Source organism: Podarcis raffonei, chromosome 9 (genome assembly GCF_027172205.1).
Source record: "Podarcis raffonei isolate rPodRaf1 chromosome 9, rPodRaf1.pri, whole genome shotgun sequence".
Taxonomy (NCBI): Eukaryota; Metazoa; Chordata; class Lepidosauria; order Squamata; family Lacertidae; genus Podarcis; species Podarcis raffonei.
This window is the reverse complement of record NC_070610.1, coordinates 38,011,042-38,033,928: the sequence shown is the minus strand read 5'-3', so window position 1 is coordinate 38,033,928 and position 22,887 is coordinate 38,011,042. Positions and strand designations below refer to the sequence as shown.

At 39.1% G+C, this 22,887-nt stretch overlaps 1 protein-coding gene across 4 annotated transcripts in view; it reads right to left on the bottom strand.

The window, feature by feature from the left end:
* The window catches only part of FSTL5 (follistatin like 5), a 362,814-nt gene that overhangs the window by 305,871 nt on the left and 34,056 nt on the right, over window positions 1–22,887 (bottom strand). For all 4 annotated transcript variants that reach the window (XM_053402951.1, XM_053402953.1, XM_053402952.1 and 1 more), the window contains exon 2: window positions 12,560–12,700. In XM_053402951.1, the coding sequence (XP_053258926.1) occupies window positions 12,560–12,682 (123 nt within the window). In that variant the 5' untranslated portion in view covers window positions 12,683–12,700. The remainder of the gene's footprint in view (window positions 1–12,559; window positions 12,701–22,887) is intronic.

The window sequence follows — 22,887 nt, the reverse complement described above, 5'->3', positions numbered from 1 at the left end:
TCATAGCCATCTCATAGGCTTTCATAAGCATCCTATAAGATGTTCTTGAGGCTCCGTCACGAGTTCGTCTCTAGCCGTCTGAGATCCTGCTTCATTTTCCGGAGCTCCTCAGTAAACCAAGGGGCCCGGTTTCGACGGAGTCGAGTTAATAGAATAATCAAATTGGAGAGTTGGAATGGACCCCAAGGGTCATCTAGTCCAATCCGTGTAATGCAGGAATCTCAACATGAGGTTCCTCATCTAATTTGAAGCCACACTGGACCCTTAACTTTGCAAATGTGCTAGCAGTTTTATGACTACAGGACTTTCACAAAGGTAAATGAGTACAGACTAAAGCCTTCATAATCTTCTCCACATTAGTTACCATTCAGCAAAAACTTATATTAAAGTCTAGTTTGGGTTTGTTGGTTTGTTTGTTTGTTTGTTTAAAATGTCAATTTTAATTTGACTTCCAAAGTCAAACAACTCTTAAGATGACCCCACAATATTGATCCAGAAAGAAGTTATTTTTAAAAAATGCATGAATTCAAGAGTAAGCTTATATAACTCAGTTTTATGGAGTCTTGGACTGGAAATACATGTTTTATACTGCAGCAATAATGTACCATTGTGACAGAAAGATTTATAGAGGCATTTAAAGCATTGACAAATGCCAAGATTTATTTATAAAAATTACCACCTTCATTATGGGTCATTTTTCTATAGCATATCCACTGGTATGACATTAATTCTTCTTTCTTCGATTGCATGGGCACACACAGATTTTATTTCCATACTTTTTGTTATTACTTTGTTTTAATAAATAGGGAGCATGAATTCAGGTGTAAAAACTGTAATTATCAGCTCAAATTAGCAGCTAACACACCATTATGCTTATTTTGATATCAACAATTATATCAATAATTTATTACCATTATACTTGATTAACTTAGTGTACCAAATCCATAGCTGTGAGGATTAATATTGCAGCAGCAAGAATAATTTTAATTTCCCCCTCCCAGTCTACATACATTTTGGAACCACTGCTTAAAGTCAATAACTTTGATCCCTTTTATATAATCAGTTGTCCAAGAATTGTTAAACTGAAATCCATCAATTTGTATGGTTTTTCTTTTAAACCAACCCTAAATTTATACAGCTACCGCATTACAGAAGTAGCTAGGTCATACTATCCACTGTGGATTCAGCAATGATCTGTTCATCTAAATGTGCATTGTCTTAAGGCATGGAAAAATACTCTTGGCTGAAGGGCTAACTTTCTCTATGGTATGATTAAGCATATTAAGGTGATGCGCAATAAAGATAGCACAATTCACAAAAAGGGCAGAGATATATAGATGATATAGATATAGATTATATAGAGATATAGAGATATATAGATATAGATATAGAATCAATACAAAATAAACACCCATGGCAAAGACCAATTCATCCACCTAAAAAAGCACATTGGAACAAAAAATGTCTTCAATGGGACATTGGAATAGTAAGATAGTAAGAGCCTGTCATGTCTTTTTTTTTTTTTTTATAATATTTTTTATTACGTTTCTTTCCAAATTTTATACATTACAAACAAATAAGGAGTTTACAAGAAACCATTTTTTTTTTTTTTAACAAAAATCCCAACTTGGACTTCCCCACCCCTTCCGATTCTGCGTTCTTTATATTGACAATGTCAGCAATTTGTTACCTTATGTCATACCTTATTGTAACTTTTACATGTTATGTATCTATATTCAATGTATTATGTCACAATTTTTATACCTTTAAAATAAACGTAACATGTTCAATTTCATATTATCTCCTTTTCTCTTTTATCACTTAGTTTACTATTTACTTAATCATAATTGCTAAAGCGTATCATTTCCAAATCATGCACCGTCTTAAGATTCATACAGTTTGTAATACTTTTGCAAGTAGTCTTTAAACTTTTTCCAGTCCACCTCAATTGTTTCTACATCCAAATCTCGGATTCTGCCGGTCAGTTCAGCTATCTCCATGTAGTCCATCAACTGCATCTGCCATTCCTCCAGCGTGGGTAAATCTTGTGTCTTCCAGTTCTTTGCGATGAGTATTCTTGCTGCTGTACTAGCATACATAAACAAAGTTCTGTCCTTCTTTAACACTTTCTGGTCTACCATGCCCAACAGGAAGGCCTCTGGTTTCTTGGGAAAGGTATACCTAAATACCTTTTTCAACTCATTGTAAATCATTTCCCAGAAAGCCTTAACCTTTGGGCATGTCCACCAGAGGTGAAAGAAAGTCCCCTCTGCTTCCTTACACTTCCAACATTTATTGTCAGACAGGTGATGTATCTTAGCTAACTTGACTGGGGTCATGTACCACCGGTATATCATTTTCATAATGTTTTCCTTCAAGGCCGTACTGGCCGTGAATTTCATTCCGGTGTTCCATAACCTTTCCCAGTCTTCAAACATAATGTTGTGTCCAACATCCTGTGCCCATTTAATCATAGCAGATTTAACTGTCTCATCCTGTAAATTCCACATAAGCAGCAAGTTATACATTCTAGATAACAGCTTTGTCTTTGGTTCTAACAATTCTGTCTCTAGTTTCGACTTTTCCACCTGGAAACCAACTTTTTTGTCCATTTTGAAAACCTCTTGAATTTGAGCATAATGTAGCCAATCTCGCACCTTATTTTTTAGTTTGTCCTGGCTCTGCAACTTCCAATTGTCTCCAATTTTTTCAGTCAATTCCCAATATTTCGGCCAATAGGCCTCCATATTGGGTCTTTTTCGGGCCTTGGCCTCCACTGGTGATAGCCACCTCGGAGTTTTACTCTCTAGTAAGTCTTTATATTTCATCCAGACTGCAAAAATTGCTTTTCTGACAATGTGGCTTTTAAACAATTTATGTGCTTTAACCTTGTCGTACCATAGGTATGCGTGCCATCCAAAAGCATTATTAAAACCTTCCAGATCTAGGACATCGGTGTTTTCCAACAAAAACCAATCTTTCAGCCAGCAGAAGGCTGCAGCTTCATAATACAACCTCAAGTCCGGCAGGGCAAACCCCCCTCTTTCTTTCGAATCTGTTAATATTTTAAACTTTATTCGGGGCTTTTTGCCCTGCCAGATAAATCTAGATATATCCTTCTGCCATTTTCCAAAGCAATCCACTCTGTCCACGATCTGTAAGGTTTGAAACAAAAATAACATTTTCGGCAACACATTCATTTTTATAGCTGCAATTCTTCCCAACAAGGAAAGTTTCAATCTTGACCAAATTTCTAAATCCTTTTTAACTTCCAACCAACATTTCTCATAATTATCCTTAAATAAATTCAAATTCTTGGAGGACAAATAGATCCCAAGGTATTTCACTTTTTTAACCACATTCAGTTCTGTTTCTCTCTGAAACCCCTCTGTTTCTGTAATTGTTAAATTTTTGGTCAGAACCTTAGTTTTTTGTTTATTCAACCTAAATCCCGCCACCCGACCAAATTCAGATATAAGTTCGAGAACTCTTTTTGTACTGGATTCTGGCTCCTGCAGTGTCAAAACTAGGTCATCTGCAAAAGCTTTCAGTTTATATTGTTTCACTCCGACCTCTATCCCTTGTACCAACCGGTCCTCTCTGATCATATTCAATAGCACCTCCAGGACTGAAATAAATAACAGAGGGGATAGAGGGCACCCTTGTCGTGTCCCTTTTTCAATTTTAAATTCCTCCGTCACCACATTGTTCACTATTAATTTAGCTTTTTGTTCTGAATAGATTGCATGTAATCCATTCTCAAACCCCCGTCCCACTCCCATCCCTTCCAAGTTCTTCTTCATAAACATCCAAGATATGTTGTCAAATGCTTTCTCCGCATCAATAAAGATTAACACCGCCCTTGTGTTCCTGTTAGTCTGCAAAAGTTCTAAAATGTCAATGATGTTTCTAGTGTTCTCATATAAATGTCTACCAGGGAGAAAGCCAGCTTGGTCTTTATGAATTACTTCATTTAAGACTTTTTTAAGTCTATTTGCCAAAATGTCTGCAAATATTTTGTAAAGAGCCTGTCATGTCTTAATAGGAATGCTATACTACAGAACAGGGGCAGCCACATTGAAAGCCCTGCTCTGAGTTACTGTGGAACATGCTTCTGAGTTCTTTGGGTTCTCCCACAGTGGCCTTCTAGGTAAATAAGGGATAAGGCCTTGTACAGCTCAGGACCTTATATAGCATCAACAAATTGAACTTGGCATAGTATCAGCAGCCAGTGAAAATTCTGAAAGCAATGTGTCATAGTTCGGTGGTAGCTGGCCTCCACAAGTGAGCTATCCACAGCATTCTGAATCCACTTCAGCTTCCAGACCAACCCCAAGTGCAGCCCCCAGCCCCCACACAGAGCATTGTAGCAATCCAGCCATGAGGTTATTGATGTATGGACAACTGTGCTCAAGCTATCTCAGTCCAGGCAGGGTCTTAGCCATCTTACCAACAAAGTTGGTAAAAGACACTCCGAGCCAACAGGCCACCTGAAAAGCAGACCCCACAATTCTTTCATTTTCTTGGGTTATCTTGTTCCATGTGCTTTTTGTGTACAGGAAGCAAGCTGTAAATGATAAGTTGCTGAAACTTAGAATCAAAGCATGAGTCTGAAGGGTTACAAGGGTCATCTAGTCCAACCCCCCGCAATGCAGGAATCTTTTGCCCATGATCCTAAGATTGAAAGACTCCTGCTCCACTGATTTGAGGGTGTTGTGTACTACTTTGCTGCTGACCTTGTCCCAGAAGACCTTGTGGGTCTACATCTGTGTAAACTCTGCAGTGAAACGTTCACTGGTATGTAATTTATATCTATTTCGGAATTTATATTCTGTTTTTCAAAGCAAAAAAGCCTTCACAAATTCTCATTTTTCTTTCCTTTTTGAAAGTAGGTTTTATTATGTTCCTTGGTGCCTTCAGCAGTCCTTCCCCCCCCCACTTCCCTCCCCCCCAAAAAGCTCAACTATTTTTGAAACAGAAAGTCAAAGTGTTTGAAGTTTGTTTGATATACACAATTCTGACTTCAAAAATATGGCCAAACTTGGTTCATACATAAGTTTCCAGCTAAGATATGTGTAAACCATGAACATTCTCATATGGTGGCCTACAATGCTACACTCAAAGGGCTGGGTTACAGTTGTTTATGAAAACAGACCACTGATGCTCATTATAACCCATTGTTCTCCACAACAATTTCATTTTGTGCAAATGACAAAATAAAATGACTATGCACTATACTGCCTTTAAACAGCATACGTTCTTCTTTTTGTTTTCTTTATGAAAGGGTGCTTTATGATCTTCTTTGATGCCTCTTCTCCCCAACAAATGTTTTTTTGAAAGTAAAGGCAGAAGCGATTGAAGTTGGATTGAGATGCACACTTCTAACCTCAAAAATATGGTCAAACTTGGTTTGCAGGAAGTTTCCTACTTATTATAAAACGTGAACAAGCCAGTGGCATGCATATAGCTAAGGAACTTGATGAGGAAAATAACCAAGGAGAATCAGAGTAGTGGAACCATCATCAAACTCAAGGATCGCTCAGTTGGTAGAGCATGAGACTCTTAGTTGTGAGTTCAAGCCCCATGTTGGGCAAAAGAGTCCTGCATTGAAGTGGTTTGGACTAGATGACCCTTGTGGTACTTTCCAACTCTATAATTCTTATTCTGTTGGTTCTTGCTGGCCTGGACTACAGTTCCTCTCCCCCTTTGATTCCCCTCCCTCCCCACAACAGCTCCAGTCTGGTACACCTGAAGTGTCCAAGGATTGGGCTTCCTGGGCCTCTGCAGGTTTTGGATCATGTAAAAGGGCTATATCAACATGGTGTCCAACAATGTTCTAACAGTTTACTATGAAGAAAGGTTGTAAAATGTATGATCCAAAGCCTCCAGCTCTTTGCCCCCAAACAACCTGTTTCATGGCTTTCTGCAGACTATGCCTTTCACCAAAACATTGGCAGTACCTTCTTACTACATGGTGGAGCTTGGGTCCTATACTGCAAGGCCCCGTCCCCACCCAGACATCAACATTAGGAAGTTAGGATTGCACCCAGCATTGTTTGGCTTTGAATAGGACCACTTTGACAACCTGTAACGAATTGCAATATTCAAGAGTGAGATAAAGATAGGATTCTATGTAGGAGTTGTTGCCCAAGATAAAGCTGTTTCCTTCGTTTCATAAAAGCTAGCTATCAAGAAGAAAGTGGGGAAAGAGACTGATTAAGACAAGAACCTCATTTCTGGATTGCTTTCTGAAAACTGCTCTATTGTTGCACCTACACACTGAAATATTGTTCAAGTAGAAAAAGACACAATAAATGGAATGGTTTACTCAGTCAAAGGAAAGAGTTTCTTTTAAAACATTATTTTTACAAGCTCCTACAAGAACAATACCCATTTCTTATTGAAAGGCACTTGGTGTTAAATTTGATTCCCCAGCAAGATGTCAGGGATGCTATTCTGAACAAGCTAGTCAGCAGGGTTTACTTTTCCTACTAAAAACCCACATGAATTGAAGTGACCAGCTGCTGGTTCTGGCTGGGAGAGTTTATGGAGCAGGGAATAAAAATAGCTAAACTTACAACAGAACATTAACAGCAACCAAATAAAACAAACAATGAAACTTTACAACTGGATTGGTTTTTTGGGGGGAGGGGGATTGGTTTCTTTTTTTGAAAATGCTTATTTCTTGTGGGGATCCAAGTGATCCAGGGTTTAATGTACATTTCTGCATCCATTAATACTTGAGGCTCAGGGATCTGGTATATACTGAGGGATATTACACACTCCCAAAGAAGTCTTGAACTGACACTGGGAGATCAAAGCAAGTTACAAAAGCCACTGAATGATTTCTGTGAAGAACTAAAGATTCTTATGTGTTCACTTCCATGAAATAAATAAATAAATAAATGGAATCCGAAGAGGAATCTTTGCCAGGGAACGTTAAAGCAACTGGAAAGAATGGAGTGGAGGTTCTATTTTCTAGAGATAAAGAATAAAGTAATTTATAATAGGAAAATAAACATGAAAAAAATTATCTAAGGGACAGGCAGATCCAGGCAAACTCCAATGTGCAATGTTCAGAAAAGCTGAAGCGAACCTTTCTTTGCAGTCTTTTATTGAGACTGCACACGAAAGCTCATACCAATAACAAACTTGGTTGGTCTCTAAGGTGCTACTGGAAGGAATTTTTTTATTTTGTTTTGACTACGGCAGACCAACATGGCTACCTACATGTATAATGCTAAACATACGGAGTTGCAACATTCTGCAAACGTTGATGGACCACTGTCAGGTAAGCAATATTCCAGGAATAATTTTCTCCCTTTTCTTTCATCTTCCATAAAGAAGTGAAAAGGTGTGCCAAAGTTTAAAAGAAAGTTTGAAGACTCAATGCAGAAAGTTTTCAGAAAGTTCTGTGACATACTATTTTACATTCTGAAAGATCTGGACAATAAGTCAATTAAGCTTTATACTGCTGTAATGAACAAGAGGATGAAGTTTCTATGTTCTGTAGAAATCATTTTAATTGATGTGCCATCAGGGTTTATAATACTGTACTGCCTACATAAAAATTAAATAGATTCTGTAGAAGCAGTAACACTGACTGATTAGGAGAACAAAGGCAAAAAGGAAGGTACTCAGACAATTAAATGAATTATACAAGCTATCGTAGAGAGTTTGTTACTTTCATACTTTTAAACTAGGGTGACTAAAAAATGAACACATCCTGTTCAATAATTTCTTAAGATTCCCGGCAACTGGCAGAGTAAAAAAACAACAAAAAACATGTAATGCAGTCTCCAAAGAAGCCATTTCTAGGACAGCACTCAGATTATGGAAATCATCTTTCCATTTGTGGTCTTCCACCAAGATTCACATCACCCATCCATGTAGGGTCTTCAACCACCAGGTGAAGACATTTGGACTGAGAAAAGTTCCTCTGCTGCATCCACTATTGCTGGCCCTGCAATCCTTCAAGTGTTGCGGAGTGGTGAAGTTCTGCAGCAGGGAAGCTTTTCTGCCCACCTAAAGCCCCTATTGTTTAGATTTCTAAATTGTGCTGGGAGGCTCCTCACAAAAGATGATCAGCTCTAATGCATGAGGCCTATTGGGCTAATGGCAGTGATGGGACCTCAGCTCTCCCTCCTGAGATACCTGGAATCATGAAGATGAATATTTACATCGGGCTATAGTTAGGGCTGAGAAGGGAATAGATGAAGTGGGGGAAGCACTCCACATTTCTTCACCTGGTTTAAGAGATCAGGAAGTGTAACTGCATTGAACCTCTGAATGCAATCCAATATACCTGGGAGTAAATCCCATTGAATTAAATGGGGGTTGGTTCTGATTAGCATGTATAGGATTTTGCTGTGTTTCACTTGCATCTACAATCTACTGAAGAAGGAAAGAGCACATGAAATGAAGTACGAAAGTATGAAATAAATTTATTCCATTTCAAAGTTATCTGAAGTTATCTTTTCCTGTGATAGTTGAGTTTGAGCAACTATTAACCATGGGCCTGAGAGCCCCTCATGAGGCCCGTTTTTGCCTCTTGAAACACTTATCTGCAAATAGAAACAAACTTCTAAAAATAATCTAGTTTCATTCTGGTGGGAATCGAGGTAAAATCATCTAGCTTGAAAAATGGGAGACTTACCTCCTGGGACATTCATTCTGAAGTTAAAAGAAAAGAAGCCTACCCATAAAAGGTTGTTTGTTTCTCTAGCACAGAGAAAAGATGTTTATTGATTTTTTTCAAAAGGTTTTTAAAAGACATGCACATATTTGAAGCTGAATAAAATCTAGAGTACTCTACAAAGTTTAGTTCTCTTTCTTCACACAGAGAGCAACATCATTCATATAACCTAATAAGTAATACAGTTCAGTATCAGTGGGGGGGGGCTGCCTCTGGCAATTCACTGGGTGGGTGGGGAAGCTAAAGTTGTATCTATTTACTTAAAATACAATTTGAAGTGAAGAACAGGGTGCCTTTGACCACATTCTGAGCCTAGGAATTGTTTCAGTACCAGAACAGATGAGAGCTCAAAGTCTGTTTGCATAGAAGTCCACTATTGGGTAGCTTTCTTTATTTCAATAACCGAATTTAGGTGAGGAAACTACTTGTTAAGCAGTTGAAATTCAGAAACCATTTCTGATCTACTACATATCAGCCTAGATTTTCCAGTAGATCCCAAACTACCTTTTGTTCATCCTCTGTGTCAGGGCTTTTTTCAGCCAGAGCTCGCCAGAACTCAGTTCCGGCACCTCTCAGGTAGGTGCCATTGCCATTCTAAGATAACAAGGGTGAGTTCTAGCACCTCTTTTTTCCTAGAAAAATAGCACTGCTTGGTGCAGTACGATACGTTATTGTGCAATGCAGTCTTTCCTCACTTATAATATTGTGTGTTGCCAATTGGTATAAAAAGGAAGTATCAGCAATGAGATGTATGTTTAAAAAATAACAAAAAACTTAAATTTAAACAGAAAGAGCAGGAGGCACACAAATTTGTCAATGCATCTCTGTAAACCACAAAATCACTGTAGATTCATGATGAAGTTAGCTAGTGACACCATTCTACACTTTCTATTGATCTTATAAATCTCTGTTATAGAAATTTTAGATTTTTTGCAGCCAGATCCTAAGCTGTAAACCTTGTTAAATGGTGCTTATTTCCATATACGTATTCATGGGACTGAAGCCTTATAGGGTAAGCCTATCCATGTCTACTCAGAAGTAATCTCCATTGAGTTCAAAGGGACTTTCTGGATTGCAGCCTCTGTCAATCAACTTGTCTGCTGTGGAACTGACCATCATTCTGACCACAAGAATGGTTATGCAGATTGCTCATGTGTGCCAATCTCAAATCTCTTATTTCTTATACCACACATAGCACACAAAGCACATCTACATGGTAGACACCTAGCACACACACACTGAGAAACATGAGGAATGCGTGGAATCACACAAGAGAAGAAACTCTGATATTCAAACTCTAGATGAACATAATGGTGAAGTACTGGAAGTTTCATTTTTAAATAACATAAGTTTAATTTAAAAACAAAACAAAACCACACATAGAGAGAGTGGAGTGTAGTTTTATGGATCAGTCTGGCTGCTGTCAAATCAGAATCTGGGGATACTAATTAAAAAACAATGTGTTACTTTGATTCTCTTCCAATCATATGGCCCATTGAACTACAAGCAGCCAGCCCATAATTGCGCCCTTTCTTTGCATCAGGAAGCAAACAAAACAGTTATAAGTCTCAGTGCTTGGTCTATGTGCAGGATCTTTTCTTCTTATACGTGATAAACACTGCAAAAAAATTATTTATCTCTTGAAACACATGAAAATACGCAATTACTGATGGTTGCAGATTAAATTGCAAAGATTATCACAGTGCATATCAAACATTGCACAAAACTATTATAGGAATACTCTGTACGTGAAGCCATACAGGAATTGATTTTGAAATACCCACATTTTGGAGCTTTCCCTTATCTTTATTTCCTGTACATTAATACTAGTTTTTATCAGTAAAATTATAATTGGATTTCACAGGTTTGTCAAAATGTAGCAACTTTTAGAAACAACAAACATCCAGTTCTGTTAGCTGGCGGTAAAGATACATTCCCTTCTAAGTCATGTTTTCCGGTACTTCCTCTGTGCAGAGCTTGAAGATCCTACATAACTACAGCCTTCTCATCAGTATTTTGCTGGCAAACCAGAGACATAAGATGGATTCAGGATACAGCCTGTTGAATTTGGATACTCCAGCCATGTGCCTTCACCCATAAAGGATGGGGCAAAGCAACCATCACTTCAGCAACAAGTGACGTGGGGGAGGGAATGATATTCTGCACTCAATTTTTCAACTGCAATGAACTACAGCCTCGGTGCTTGCTATTTATTTACTGCTCGCAATACAAAAGAAAAAAGTCTTCAGTTAGAAAGGTAATGTATCCTTACAACTCCACCTGGACAATTTACTATTTAAAGAAACGGCCCCCACACCCAAGTCTTGCATACTTAATTCCTGTATTTGTACCATTCAGTTGGGCTGTATATAATATGTACATGATCTGAGACATAACACCCTCCAGTCTTGGGTCTTCTGAGCACCAAACCTCAGTGTCTGTGGTGTTTAAGATTTGTGTATTTAAAAACATTCCTACACTGCATTACATCAAAAGAGATTCCAGGGAGGTATACAAGAGTATAGATAACAAATTAATTAAACCCCAACCCTGTACAATAAACACTAACATTAGCAACCATAATAAAGAAGGCAGATGATATCTTTAAAATCAGGCTAAATGAAAAGAACCTTAACCTGCACTTCCAAAAAACTGTAAAGTAGGTCCCAAACAAACCTCTTTGAGGAAGCTAATCTAATGTCAGTAAGTCCTGGGTTTTTCCCTGTGATTACATTGCACACTTCAGATAAGGCAGGCATTTGGAATAGGGCCACAGTGGGAATAACTTAACAAATGCGTAGGATAGTATTTTGTAAGCTATATAATCAACCAACTAGGTCAAAATATAAATATTATATTATTATTATATTATTATATTGTATTGTATTGTATTGTATTGTATTGTATTGTATTGTATTGTATTGTATTATGCTGTCTTTCGCCATAAGGGTAAAGGTAAAGGTAAAGGGACCCCTGACCATTAGGTGCAGTTGTGGCCGACACTGGGGTTGTGGCACTCAACTCGCTTTATTGGCCAAGGGAGCCGGCGTACAGCTTCCGGGTCATGTGGCCAGCATGACTAAGCTGCTTCTGGCAAACCAGAGCAGTGCACGGAAACGCCGTTTACCTTCCCACTGGAGTGGTACCTATTTATCTACTTGCACTTTGACGTGCTTTCGAACTGCTAGGTTGGCAGGAGCAGGGACTGAGCCACGGGAGCTCACCCCATTGTGGGGATTCGAACCACTGACCTTCTGATCAGCAAGTCCTAGGCTCTGTGGTTTAACCCACAGCGCCACCCATGTCCTCACCATAAGGGTAGGTTACAGCAAAACCTTTTAAATTATACATTTTAAAATCAGATAAGACTAATACTTGATAAACAATTTAACTCAGAGAATAAAGGTAGGTCATCTCTCAGCTGTCAATGTCCAGAGTAAAAAGCTCCATACTCAGCATATGACAAAAGCTGTACAACAAGGATACCTGATACATGCCCATGGGGAGCAAATCCCACACCTGGGGGCGGGAGTTGCCACAAAGAATGCCCTTTCTTGGACCATCACCACTGAACCTCTGACGGTGGTGGAACCAAGAGCCCCTCTGCTGATCTTAGCAATCTTTCAAAATACAATGAATGATTTTTTTTTATTTTCTCTCCAAAGAGTATGCTGATGAAAGTAAACCTTATAGTGTCTATCAGGGATTCTGTAGCTGTGATTCCTGCATTGCAATGGCTTGGACTAGACTTTTTGGGTCCTTTCCAACTGTACAATTCTACAAGAATTCATGTGAATAATATGCAGCCCTCGGGATAAAATTTTAAATGAAAAAGCAAACAGCGTTGGTAGAGAACATCAGTACCTTGTGGCGTAATCGTACAAGAGGCTGGTAGCTTTTGAAGTCATATCCTTCTTTTGCTGGCCATGCTTCCACACCCAATAAGATGCCTCCAAGGAAAGAAACAATTGTCCACCACCTAAACATCTTTTCGAGACCCTCTGCCTAAACAAACAAGATGAAAAGGAAAGTGTTATGAATCAGAGATATAGTGGATTTGTTAAAGTTCCATAAATATTAAAAAACGTTTGAATTTAATTTACAGATTTCAACAAACAGTAGAAAACCAGCACAGGCTAATACAGATATATGGGTGGGTGGAATTGGGAGCTAATACAGCTGTTTGGGCTGTACTCAATATTTTCTAATCAACATTCTGCATCCATATCCTGACATGAGCAGCGAAAAATAAACCAATAAAATCTTGAAAGGCGAGAAACATAAGAGGAATCCACTGCAAAAGAAATGCTCTTTTTAAAACACTGAAAGACAGAGAAAATAGATAAGAGCATCTAACCTTTTTTTTTTGCTTATAAACACATTCCTTTTTGAATGTCTGTCTACATTACTAATGAGGAAAACCAATAAAAAAGGGGCACATTGGTCTATGCTCTACGAAAGACAGGAGATATGGAACCCTTCCAAGCAAGCGGCTGCTATGAGACTGTGGCAAGAGAGTACATTGATAGAGCACTGCAAGCTGCCAGTATATGTCCTGGCAAAAGACATGTTCTTAAGAGGCAAAAGTCATGGGTTCTGAGCCAAAACAGGGCACACTGCGCCTCCAAAACACACACACACACACACCACAATTTTTTATTTTTTATTTTATTTTGCACCACTTTTGAGCAGGATTGGAATAAAACTCAGTGTGGCAAGCCAGGGAGATCTCATTTAGTTCTTCAGACCTAAAAATGAAAACTGTAATGCTGGTGGTCAACAAAAGAGGTTTAAAGACTCTCTCAAGGCAGATCTTTAAAAATGTAGCATAAACACTGACAACTGGGAAATACTGGCCTGCAAGCACTCCAATTGGAGAACAGCCTTTACCAAAGGTGTCATGGGCTTTGAAGATGCCCAAACTCAGGATGAAAGGGAGAAACGTGCTAGGAGGAAGGCACACTTGGCAAACCCTCACCAAGGTCAACTCCCACCCGGAAACCTATGTCCCCACTGTGGAAGGAAGTGTGGATCCAGAACTAGCCTCCACAGTCATTTATGGACTCACTGTTAAAACAGTGTTTATGGAAGACAATCTTACTTGGCTCGAGTGATTGCCATAGAAGAAGAAGAAGTAGTTCTCTTAGCAATGGGAAAGTATCTGCTACCCTCCTCATTCAGAGTGGTTTTCGTTTGCATAATTTTACTATTTGCTTTGCAGCATATTCAGGTCATCATGCTCACTCAATGATCTCTGGATGGCTGGGATCCTGTCGCAAAGAACCCCTAAACATTGTTTTTTAATAGCAGGCTAGAGGAGCTGGAGACAGCTGGGGAAAATGTGACAGGCCACTAGTGTAGCCAACTCCTGGGGAAAATTCTTTAAACCTTATTTTTCATGTTAAAAAATAATTTAAAAAATGAAAAGTTGATGCAGTGCTACTTAAACTATTTCTAAATTTGCATCTGTAGATATAAATTACCATGTGCAAATTTTATGCAAATGTGGGGGGGTTGGGGGGTTGGTACAAGTGACTAGCCTGGTGTACGCAAGCAATAAACCATGGAGCTTTTCATTGTAAGCAATTGAATAATACATGAAAGCTGACTTTCACATGCAGCAGAGAGAACAGTTCCTATTCACCCTCTCTCTGCCCCAGCTCTCCATCTGTAAAATGGGAATCTTAATGACACTAGGTTGTTCTCAAGACAAATGATATCATTACTGTTTGATGGCTTTGCATATACAGAAACTCAACAGAAAGCACAGCAGAACAGATTTGCCTGGCACACAGGATGCTAATTCAGCTCTGTGGTGCAAGCCACACTATGCATAACTTGAGGATCAAGGTGTAAAATGGATTTTACAAGCCACTAGATAGCTTGTTTTCTTGAATGTCAAAAATAAAATTTCATTGCCGCTAATGATATTTAGCTAGTGTGCTTCATGTTGAGGAATAATTGAAAAAATCAAGGCAAAGAAGTTTCCTTTTGAAACTAAAATTCACCTAAAGCTATTTTTTCCTACAATGCTTTAAAAAAATTCCCAAAAGCAAACCAGCAAACCGTTTTAGCCCAAGTATCTGGCCAAAAGGTTTTGTGGTACCATCTTTTAATTTAAAAAGTGTTGTAATGAGCTTTTACAACTCTTTGTACAAACAACTGTTCATATAGATAAGTGGAAGCTTGTTGACAACAAAACACAGGGAACCATGCAAGTAAAACAAAACACCTGGACCTGAGATTGTTTCCAATTTATTGGAATGTCATTGATATACCATTTAGAGTATAACTAACTCTGTCTTTCTCTCTCAAAGGAAACCGTAACTGCTCTCAATTCATAATTAATTCATAATTCAGCACTGCTCTCAATTCATAATTAGATTTTATTTATTTCTTAAATTGATATCCAACCCTGTTTTCCAAAGGAACAAAGAACGGCAAACATGCAAAAAGTAAAATATCTAAAAACATCTCCAATACAGATGCAGACTGGGAAAGATCTCTTATTAAAGAGTTTGTTGGAAGAAGGTCCACCTTATGGGCTGAAAAGAGTCAACCCTGTCTAATATTTAGCAGGAGGGAATTCCAATAGGCAGGCACTACAACACTTAAACACCAGATTCATATGTTGTGTGGAATGGAGCACTTGGTGAGATGGTATTTACAGGAGACCCTGCATAGTGCAGTGGTCATTTGGATATATAAAGGGTGGGATGATCTTTCAGGAATCCTAGTCCCAAGCTTTATAGGGTTTCATGCACTAAAACCAGCACCTTGAGCTTAGCCTGTGGGCCAAAAGGCAAGCCCATGTAATTATTTTAGCAGCTGTGTAACATGATAGTAATATCCTGGCCCTCTGAGCAATCAAACCACTACATTTTGCATTAGCTTCTGGACCACCTCAGGGGCAGTGACAGGTTGCAATAATCCACTACTAGAGGCTACTAGTGCATGGACAACAGAAGTCAAGCTATCCCAATCTAATAATGATTTTGGCTGTCTTACCAGCAAAAGCTAGTAAAAGGAGCAACTACCCACAGAGTAGCTTGCACCTAAGCTTCTAGCAGTATTAATTGTAATTGTTTTCAGCAATTCTTGGTTTTATCTGTAAACTGCCTTGAGTCCCATAACAGGAAAAGGCAGGGTATAAATAAATATATAAGAATATTGACAAACAGATGTCACATTTTCATCTCCAAGGTTAGACCAATGTCTTCTCAATGATGTGCCTCTCTTCTAGGAACAATAATATAGCAGGGATAGACACCTGAGATTGCATCATACAAAGGTATATTCCAATCCTTGCACTGAGACTGAATCAGATTTTTTCTTCTGACCCTTCTACTTTTCTCAACTGTGAAATTTTGGCATTTTAAAAAACAAAAGTGCAAAAATACACCCAACTGACTAGGGTTCCTAGAAAGGGGAAGCTTGTCTTAGGAAAGCAGAAGACATCTATTCAAGTAAATTCATTATAGTCTCTTGTAGTTTTGATTTACTGATGATTGGAAGCATGGATATCCCATGTTTGGCAGAATGCCAACTTCTGTGAATTTGGCCTGTTTCTAAATCATATTTGACATATTTCACAATTAAGGCCGATGCTGTGAAATGTGGATTCAGACAGAGGACTTCCGGGTTAGCGCCATCGGCTAATGGCGGATTCCCTCCGAGCTCCTGAGGGAATCGGCTCCACAGGATTGGGTCTTGACCGCTGCGGCGACGCGGGGACCCTCAAAAATCACAGGTGGTGAAGCCTGTGAACCTGGTGACTCGGCAGGCACCATTTGCGCCCCCCCGACCTGTGAAGGAGCCTTTTTAAAGGCTTCGGAGCGGGGAACGGGGTGAGCGGCGCGGTGCTGAGAGTCGACTGCTTCTCCTGCGGAGTGAAGCCGCATTGCCATGGTCGGAGAGCACTGACTTCTTCTTGTGAACAATTGGACTTTAACCCGTGAGTAGTACGGAAATTGGAAAGGAATTTTTTTTTTTTTGAATTAGGCACGATCGGGGAAGGCGCAAACAGGAAGTCCGTCTCCCCGTCTTGTAAATAATTTAAAGCAAGGACCTGCTAACTAAGGTCGAGAGAACCCTTTCTTTTTTACTTGGTAAAAGACATTAATTTCACGATTTGGCAATATAAGTAATCTTACTGGAGGATAAAGAGCTAATCTTGGGAGCTGAAGTGCCACCCCCCCGGACCCGGGAGTGCTCCGCGAGAGAGCCTGCTGATGAGGTATTGAAGAGTTTGACAGCTGTCAAATTTAGCTGTCAAGACGGGAAAAGAGAACTTTGTTTCTGTTGTTTCTGCTGGCTATATTTGTTACAATTTGGTTACAATTTGTTGAAAACAAGGAAGAACTGTTACAAACTAACTTGATTTTTGGATTTGAACTGGAAGGAATATTAAGTTACCAAAATCCCTCTAGAGGGGGATTTGGGACATTACAAGAATGGTTGGAGGAGGGAAAATTCAGGCTGGGTTGGACAAAGTTTTTGTTCTCTTGGGAAAGTTACAAGGCCAAATTGATGTTTTGGCTACAAATGTTGCAACTCTGAACTTAACAGTAAATAACATCACTGAATTTGATAAGGATTTGACTCAGGAAGCCCATGCAGCTGGACAAAAAGAGAAACTTGAGAGCTTTGAGAGTGTGGAGAAGGAGATATATGTTGTTCCTGAGGAAAAGGAAGGAGGAGCTGTAACTTTGCAGATGATAAAGGAGAGCCAGAGGCCTGACATGATGGCTACAAAGGAAAATAAGAACTTGATATCGAAAATCTGGCTTGAATTGGAGATTGAAGAATGGAGAGATCTCCTCATGTGGAGATCTGAAGACCCAAGGATTACAAATTTGCTTAAGGTGGAAGTTGGAGCTTTGGGGACATTTGGACTTGAAAGGAATAAGAAACACGATTCGGGCTCCACTTTTAAGTATGGAGGTCTGGCTGGAAGAAACATGGATCCCGTTGGGCCAGAGCTTCTCCGAGATCTGGTGTTTAATATTAAGGACTATAAAAAAAACTGGCAGAGAGGAATTGAGAGAGAATTAAGAGCCTCGGACGTGAGATCTCCAGGCTGATAGTAGACTAAGACTGATGGACATTTGTTGGGGATTGAAACTGGGAAAGGGGGGGTGGAGTTTGGGAATGCAAAGGGTGTATAATTACAATCTGTTTTATTTTTATTTTATTTTGTTATTTGTATGAAAATTGGGGAATTCGTGGAAGGGAAATTGGGTCGACGTTAGAAAAATGTTTTAAGAATGAGTATTGATGCATAAGTATTGTGTTTAAGTTTGGATAAGGCAAAATTGGTTTTTTTAAATGAACTAAATAGAAAAAGGTTAAAATTAGGGATAAGAACTTGCTGAACTAACATTTTGAATTGGAATATAAGAAGGGGAGGTGTGGGGAAGTCAGGGAAATATGTTACAGAAAAATAAGGATTGTGAACTTTATGTGTTTTTAAACCTTTTTGTTTTTCCTTTTTTGATTCTTTTTTAATGTATTAAAATTGAAAATTTCAATAAATATCTTTTTAAAAAAAGAAATGTGGATTCAGACAGTCGGAGCCGCAATAATCAATAACTGCCTTGTTTCTTGCTACTTAAGAATGACACAGAAATAGATATACAGCCAAGAAAGCAATTTGCATAAGATTTCTAGAAAATTCTATTTAGGCTCAGCTCATTCTTCCATCCATCTTAGATAAAGTATCTTTGCCACATTCCCACAAAAAAGGAAAGCATTATCAAATGCATTCAACAGGAAAAAGTAGTGAAGAACAGCAACTTTCAATAATGCTTAGAAGAATCCATAGATCCATGAAAGTACCAGGCATCAAATTAAAATCTCCTGTATCCAACATAGAGGACACAAAGTCTTTCTTTTGAGAAATGTCTTTCTCTTAGCTACAAACCTTTCTGTATTTTAAAATACGTTTTTGAATACATATTCCAGTTTATGGTATAGTTCATTTCATTCCATCGTATAGTTAAATATATGCGTTCTAGTTTTATGGTCCAATTTATGGTATCCTGTAAGAAAAAAAAACAAGAATATATATCCCATTTATATCCTAGTGTTCCTTGGAGACACCTTGAAGACTATTTAGTAGAAAGGTAGGGCATAGATTTTCAAATATAGATAAATAAATGGAGTTTAGACTGGCATGTTTATTTATACTGTTATCAGCTTTGAATTTAATTTTTTTTTTAAGGAGAAAGGTGGGTATAGGTATGAATAAGTTTTTAAAAAGAAGGATATGGAGCCATTCTATTTTATCCTCCCCAGTTGGTTAAGCTGAGCTATAAAACGGGATAGGCTAAGATTATGATTTGCTTATGGTCACTCATTGAGCTTCATGACCACCTGGAGAAATAAACCAACAGATTTTCACATTCCAAATCCTACACTCAAGCAACAATATCATACCTCTGCCAAAGGTAAAGATTTCTGTTTACCATGAGCGTGGAGAAATGCCTAGTGTAAATCCATAACCCTACTAGGTACGACGCTAGTGAAAGCACTATGTTTCATCCACTGAACCACACTTGGGTTTGTCAGTCAAGTTTGTAATTCCAAGATATCTATTCCTGCAGTGTGAACCACTGCATGGAAGAACTGAGTTAGAGACTTGACTTTGGAGGCAACAAGTATAGGAATTGATCTGCTTTTTTCACAGAGTAAACAGCAAATTGAATCTGAAGACAAAGAAAGCACTAGCACAGGAAAAATGAAGCATGTATAACCCATTCACTTGATTTTGAGTACCTGGAAGTTGAGCAGAATCTAGTTAGTAGGTAACTAAGAACAGAGAAAAGATACAGTCTAGAATGCTGGAAAGTCATTAACTGTCATGGTCAGTCTGAAGTTGGAACTCATGAGGCAATGAACATTAGAAGCTGCATGACCACAGATAGCTCCAGGAGAAGAACCTTGCTCTGTTGAAGAGGTTCAGAGGAAATTGAGGCTTTTAATTATACAGCCTTCAGAGTCCACCCCCCCCAGTAGATAACTTTAAGATTATTAAAGGGCCAACCCTCTGTCCTGAAAATGAGCACACCGCCTCAGTTCCATAGCCTCCTGCTTGGTGCTCTCCCTGTAATGTTGGATCAGTGTGGTCCTATGAGGGGCACTAGGCTCCTCAGGGTAAGGTGCCTGTGAAGATCTGGGCTCCAGCCTTACAGGTATGGGATATCCAGTGATTTCCTGATCTCCAGCAACAAGTTCAGAGTCCTGCACCTTTGTCTGTCTCCTTGGTTGGAGACTGCAGCTTCTGACGCTGCAGGACTCTGTAGGATTCCGAGGTCTTTGTTAAATGTAAACAAAGATTTCTCTACTGCACATAATTAAGCAATGGGAAAATGTTTATTTAAATACATTCGACCTCCACTCAGTACACATGGTCCCTGGGCCATCCTGATAGGGAGCTCCTGGAACATAGCCACGGGGTCAGTGGGGCCCCTGTGCAGAACCCTATTTTAAACTCATCCTAAAGCCCAGATTCGCCCCTTTCTTAGTTAAGCAGAAACAAAACAAACATTCCTCTTTTGATCACCAGGAAACCATCCTTTCAAAGCCTTCCTGTTCTTTTGTGATTCTTTCACCACTCAAACCTGTAAACGTTTGGAATACTCAACTCCAAAAGCCCCCTTACTCCTCCACAAGCCTCCCAAATCTTCTCTGTTAATTATTCAGGTGGTCACACTGCCTACGTAAGTTCTGGATCTGTTGGCTGGATGCCCAGTCTTTCACCTCCGAATCCCTAAACTCCTACAGAAGAGAATCAGGGACGCAATAAAACAATGTTACCCACTAGCCTCTTTGAACTAAATTTTCTGTAATCCTTTGTGTTCTGAAATGCCCAATTCTCTGAAGACATAGAAGTATGCAGATATGTATACAGACTCGTGTCCCAAGCAATTGTGTCAATAAACACATTGAAAAAGAAACCACCTTTGCAGGTCTTATTGGTGAATAGGCACATGTTGGTAAGAAGCAGCCTCTGCAGTATGTAATTCTTATGCTGCAGTCTTAAATGCACTGATTGTAAGTCCCATTGAACATGGTGGGATCTAATTCCAGTTAAACACTTATAGGATTGTGCTATTGGCCCATGAAGAGCTTCAGTTGTATGTTGGAAGATTCGGGACAGACTAAAGAAAGTCCATAGTAATGGTCACCAGCTTGGATGGCTTTAAAAGAGGATTAAACAAAATAAGGGTATCAATGGCTACTTTATCTTTAATAATTTTGCATTCCCATTGCAGGGAATGACTGCCACTAAAATATATGGTGGAGAATATTCAGATAAAATTCTACAAAGTGGCCCTCTTTTTATAGAGGAGGGATTAAGATAAAGGGGGGTGTATTTAGGAGATGCTGTAATGCAACTCAAGGAACTGCAGGGGTGGGGATTGAATGTTGAAGCTCCAGTGGTATGCTGGAATTCCATTGCAATAATAATTAAGAGGCTCTTTGGGTCCTGGCCTTGGAGGTTAACAATTATGCAAAGCCAGTCACCCTCTAACCAAAATGATACAGTCATAGAAATGTCTCAGGTGTGCTAAAAATAGATATTGAAGAACATAAAGACATAGGACAGTCACAGCCTCCCACTCTGTTTTCTAAATTGCATATACTTTAGTTTCATGTGCAAGTATAAAGCCATTAGAATTTTTAAAATTATCTGACCTTGAAGTGTTTCCCCTTCTATGCTGCTCCAAGAGAAAGGAAAATTATTACACATTCATTCTTCTGACTTCATTGCCTGTTACCTTGATGAGCACTTAAAATGTAAATTAAAGAACTTTCCTGTTAGGACCAAGACTGCCTAAATCCCAGGTGTATGGTTTCTGCATCTCCTATTTGTTGCTCTCTGAAAAATTATTTCATATTTTGTCAAAGTCACACAAACTGTTTCTTAAATGTATTGCATAATTTGATTGCCTGGGTGATTATTTCTGCCTTAAAAATCATTGGAAGGGAGTTCAGCTCTTCTTAAAACAATATCTGATTTTTATTACAGCTTTATTGTGTACAACAAGGCTGGAATATTAATGCTACTTTTCCTTAAGGACCATGTTTCTAAATAAGAGAGTCAAACTGATGTGATTAGTTACAGCAAGCTGCTAAAATAACTTTATCAATTTCTGTGATTTCCACTGTGCCCTTGAAAGTACGTACTGCACAGCTTCTCTATGTTCTACCAGAACTTTTCCTCAATCCAGATCAAGCAATGCATGACATCAAAATTCAGAGAACTGATATCCACTCCCCCACCTAGGCTCAGCTGTTGAGGAGGCCCTTTTACACCTGGCCCATCACTGATGAGTATGACCCCATAGGCCATGTGCAGGTGTTGAGTCTACCTGGTGAGGTGCGGAGGGTTGGCTTATTAATCTGGCTCTTGCTCCTTCCCTCTGTCTTCTCAGTTTGGCCTTCAGCAGCAACCACACTCTACCCCATTCCCTCAGCTTCGGTTTTGCCAGTTGCCAATTTCGGAACCATGTAGGGATTTTTCCCTTTCAGTGTCCTGATTGGCCTTCAACAGTGCTGGGAGGTTGTTGCTGTTTTGCCTGTGTCACACTGTTTAATAGATCTAATAGATCTAATTGTTGTCTGGCTGAGCCAGTGAGGAGTTAGGGGAAGGAAATCTGTTGAGCACCTTGTAGCACATTCTAAAATACAAAGGGGGCTTCCTCAGATTTACCCATGACTATATAGCGGGGACAGGATCTCACTTTCAGGACTGCTCAGCTCATAGATACCAGTGCCTCAAAGCTGGAGCAGAAGATGGACGGGACAGAATTTCCTAGGAACAATGGATGTGTTGGCAATGATGGGCCATGAGTAGATAGTTAGCTACTCTGGGTACTTAAGCCAAGGTAGCCCAATCTGAGTTGGTTTAATTTTCATACCACTCAGATTTATAGGAGCATTTATCAAGTTTTTCCCCTCCACAGAGCCTTAATTATATATAATAAATATTGTTGATCATTTTAAACTCACACTACTGTGTCTACATGGGTGCATGGATCTGGGTCCAGGTGCATTCTGGGAAATGTTGTCATTGTGGAAAATAGAGCAGAGATGGAACCAGATACAATGAAGACCTTTGAAAAATGCCCTTATTGCTGTATAATCTCAGGGAGTACAGCCTACCTGATTGGTGTGACATTTCTATT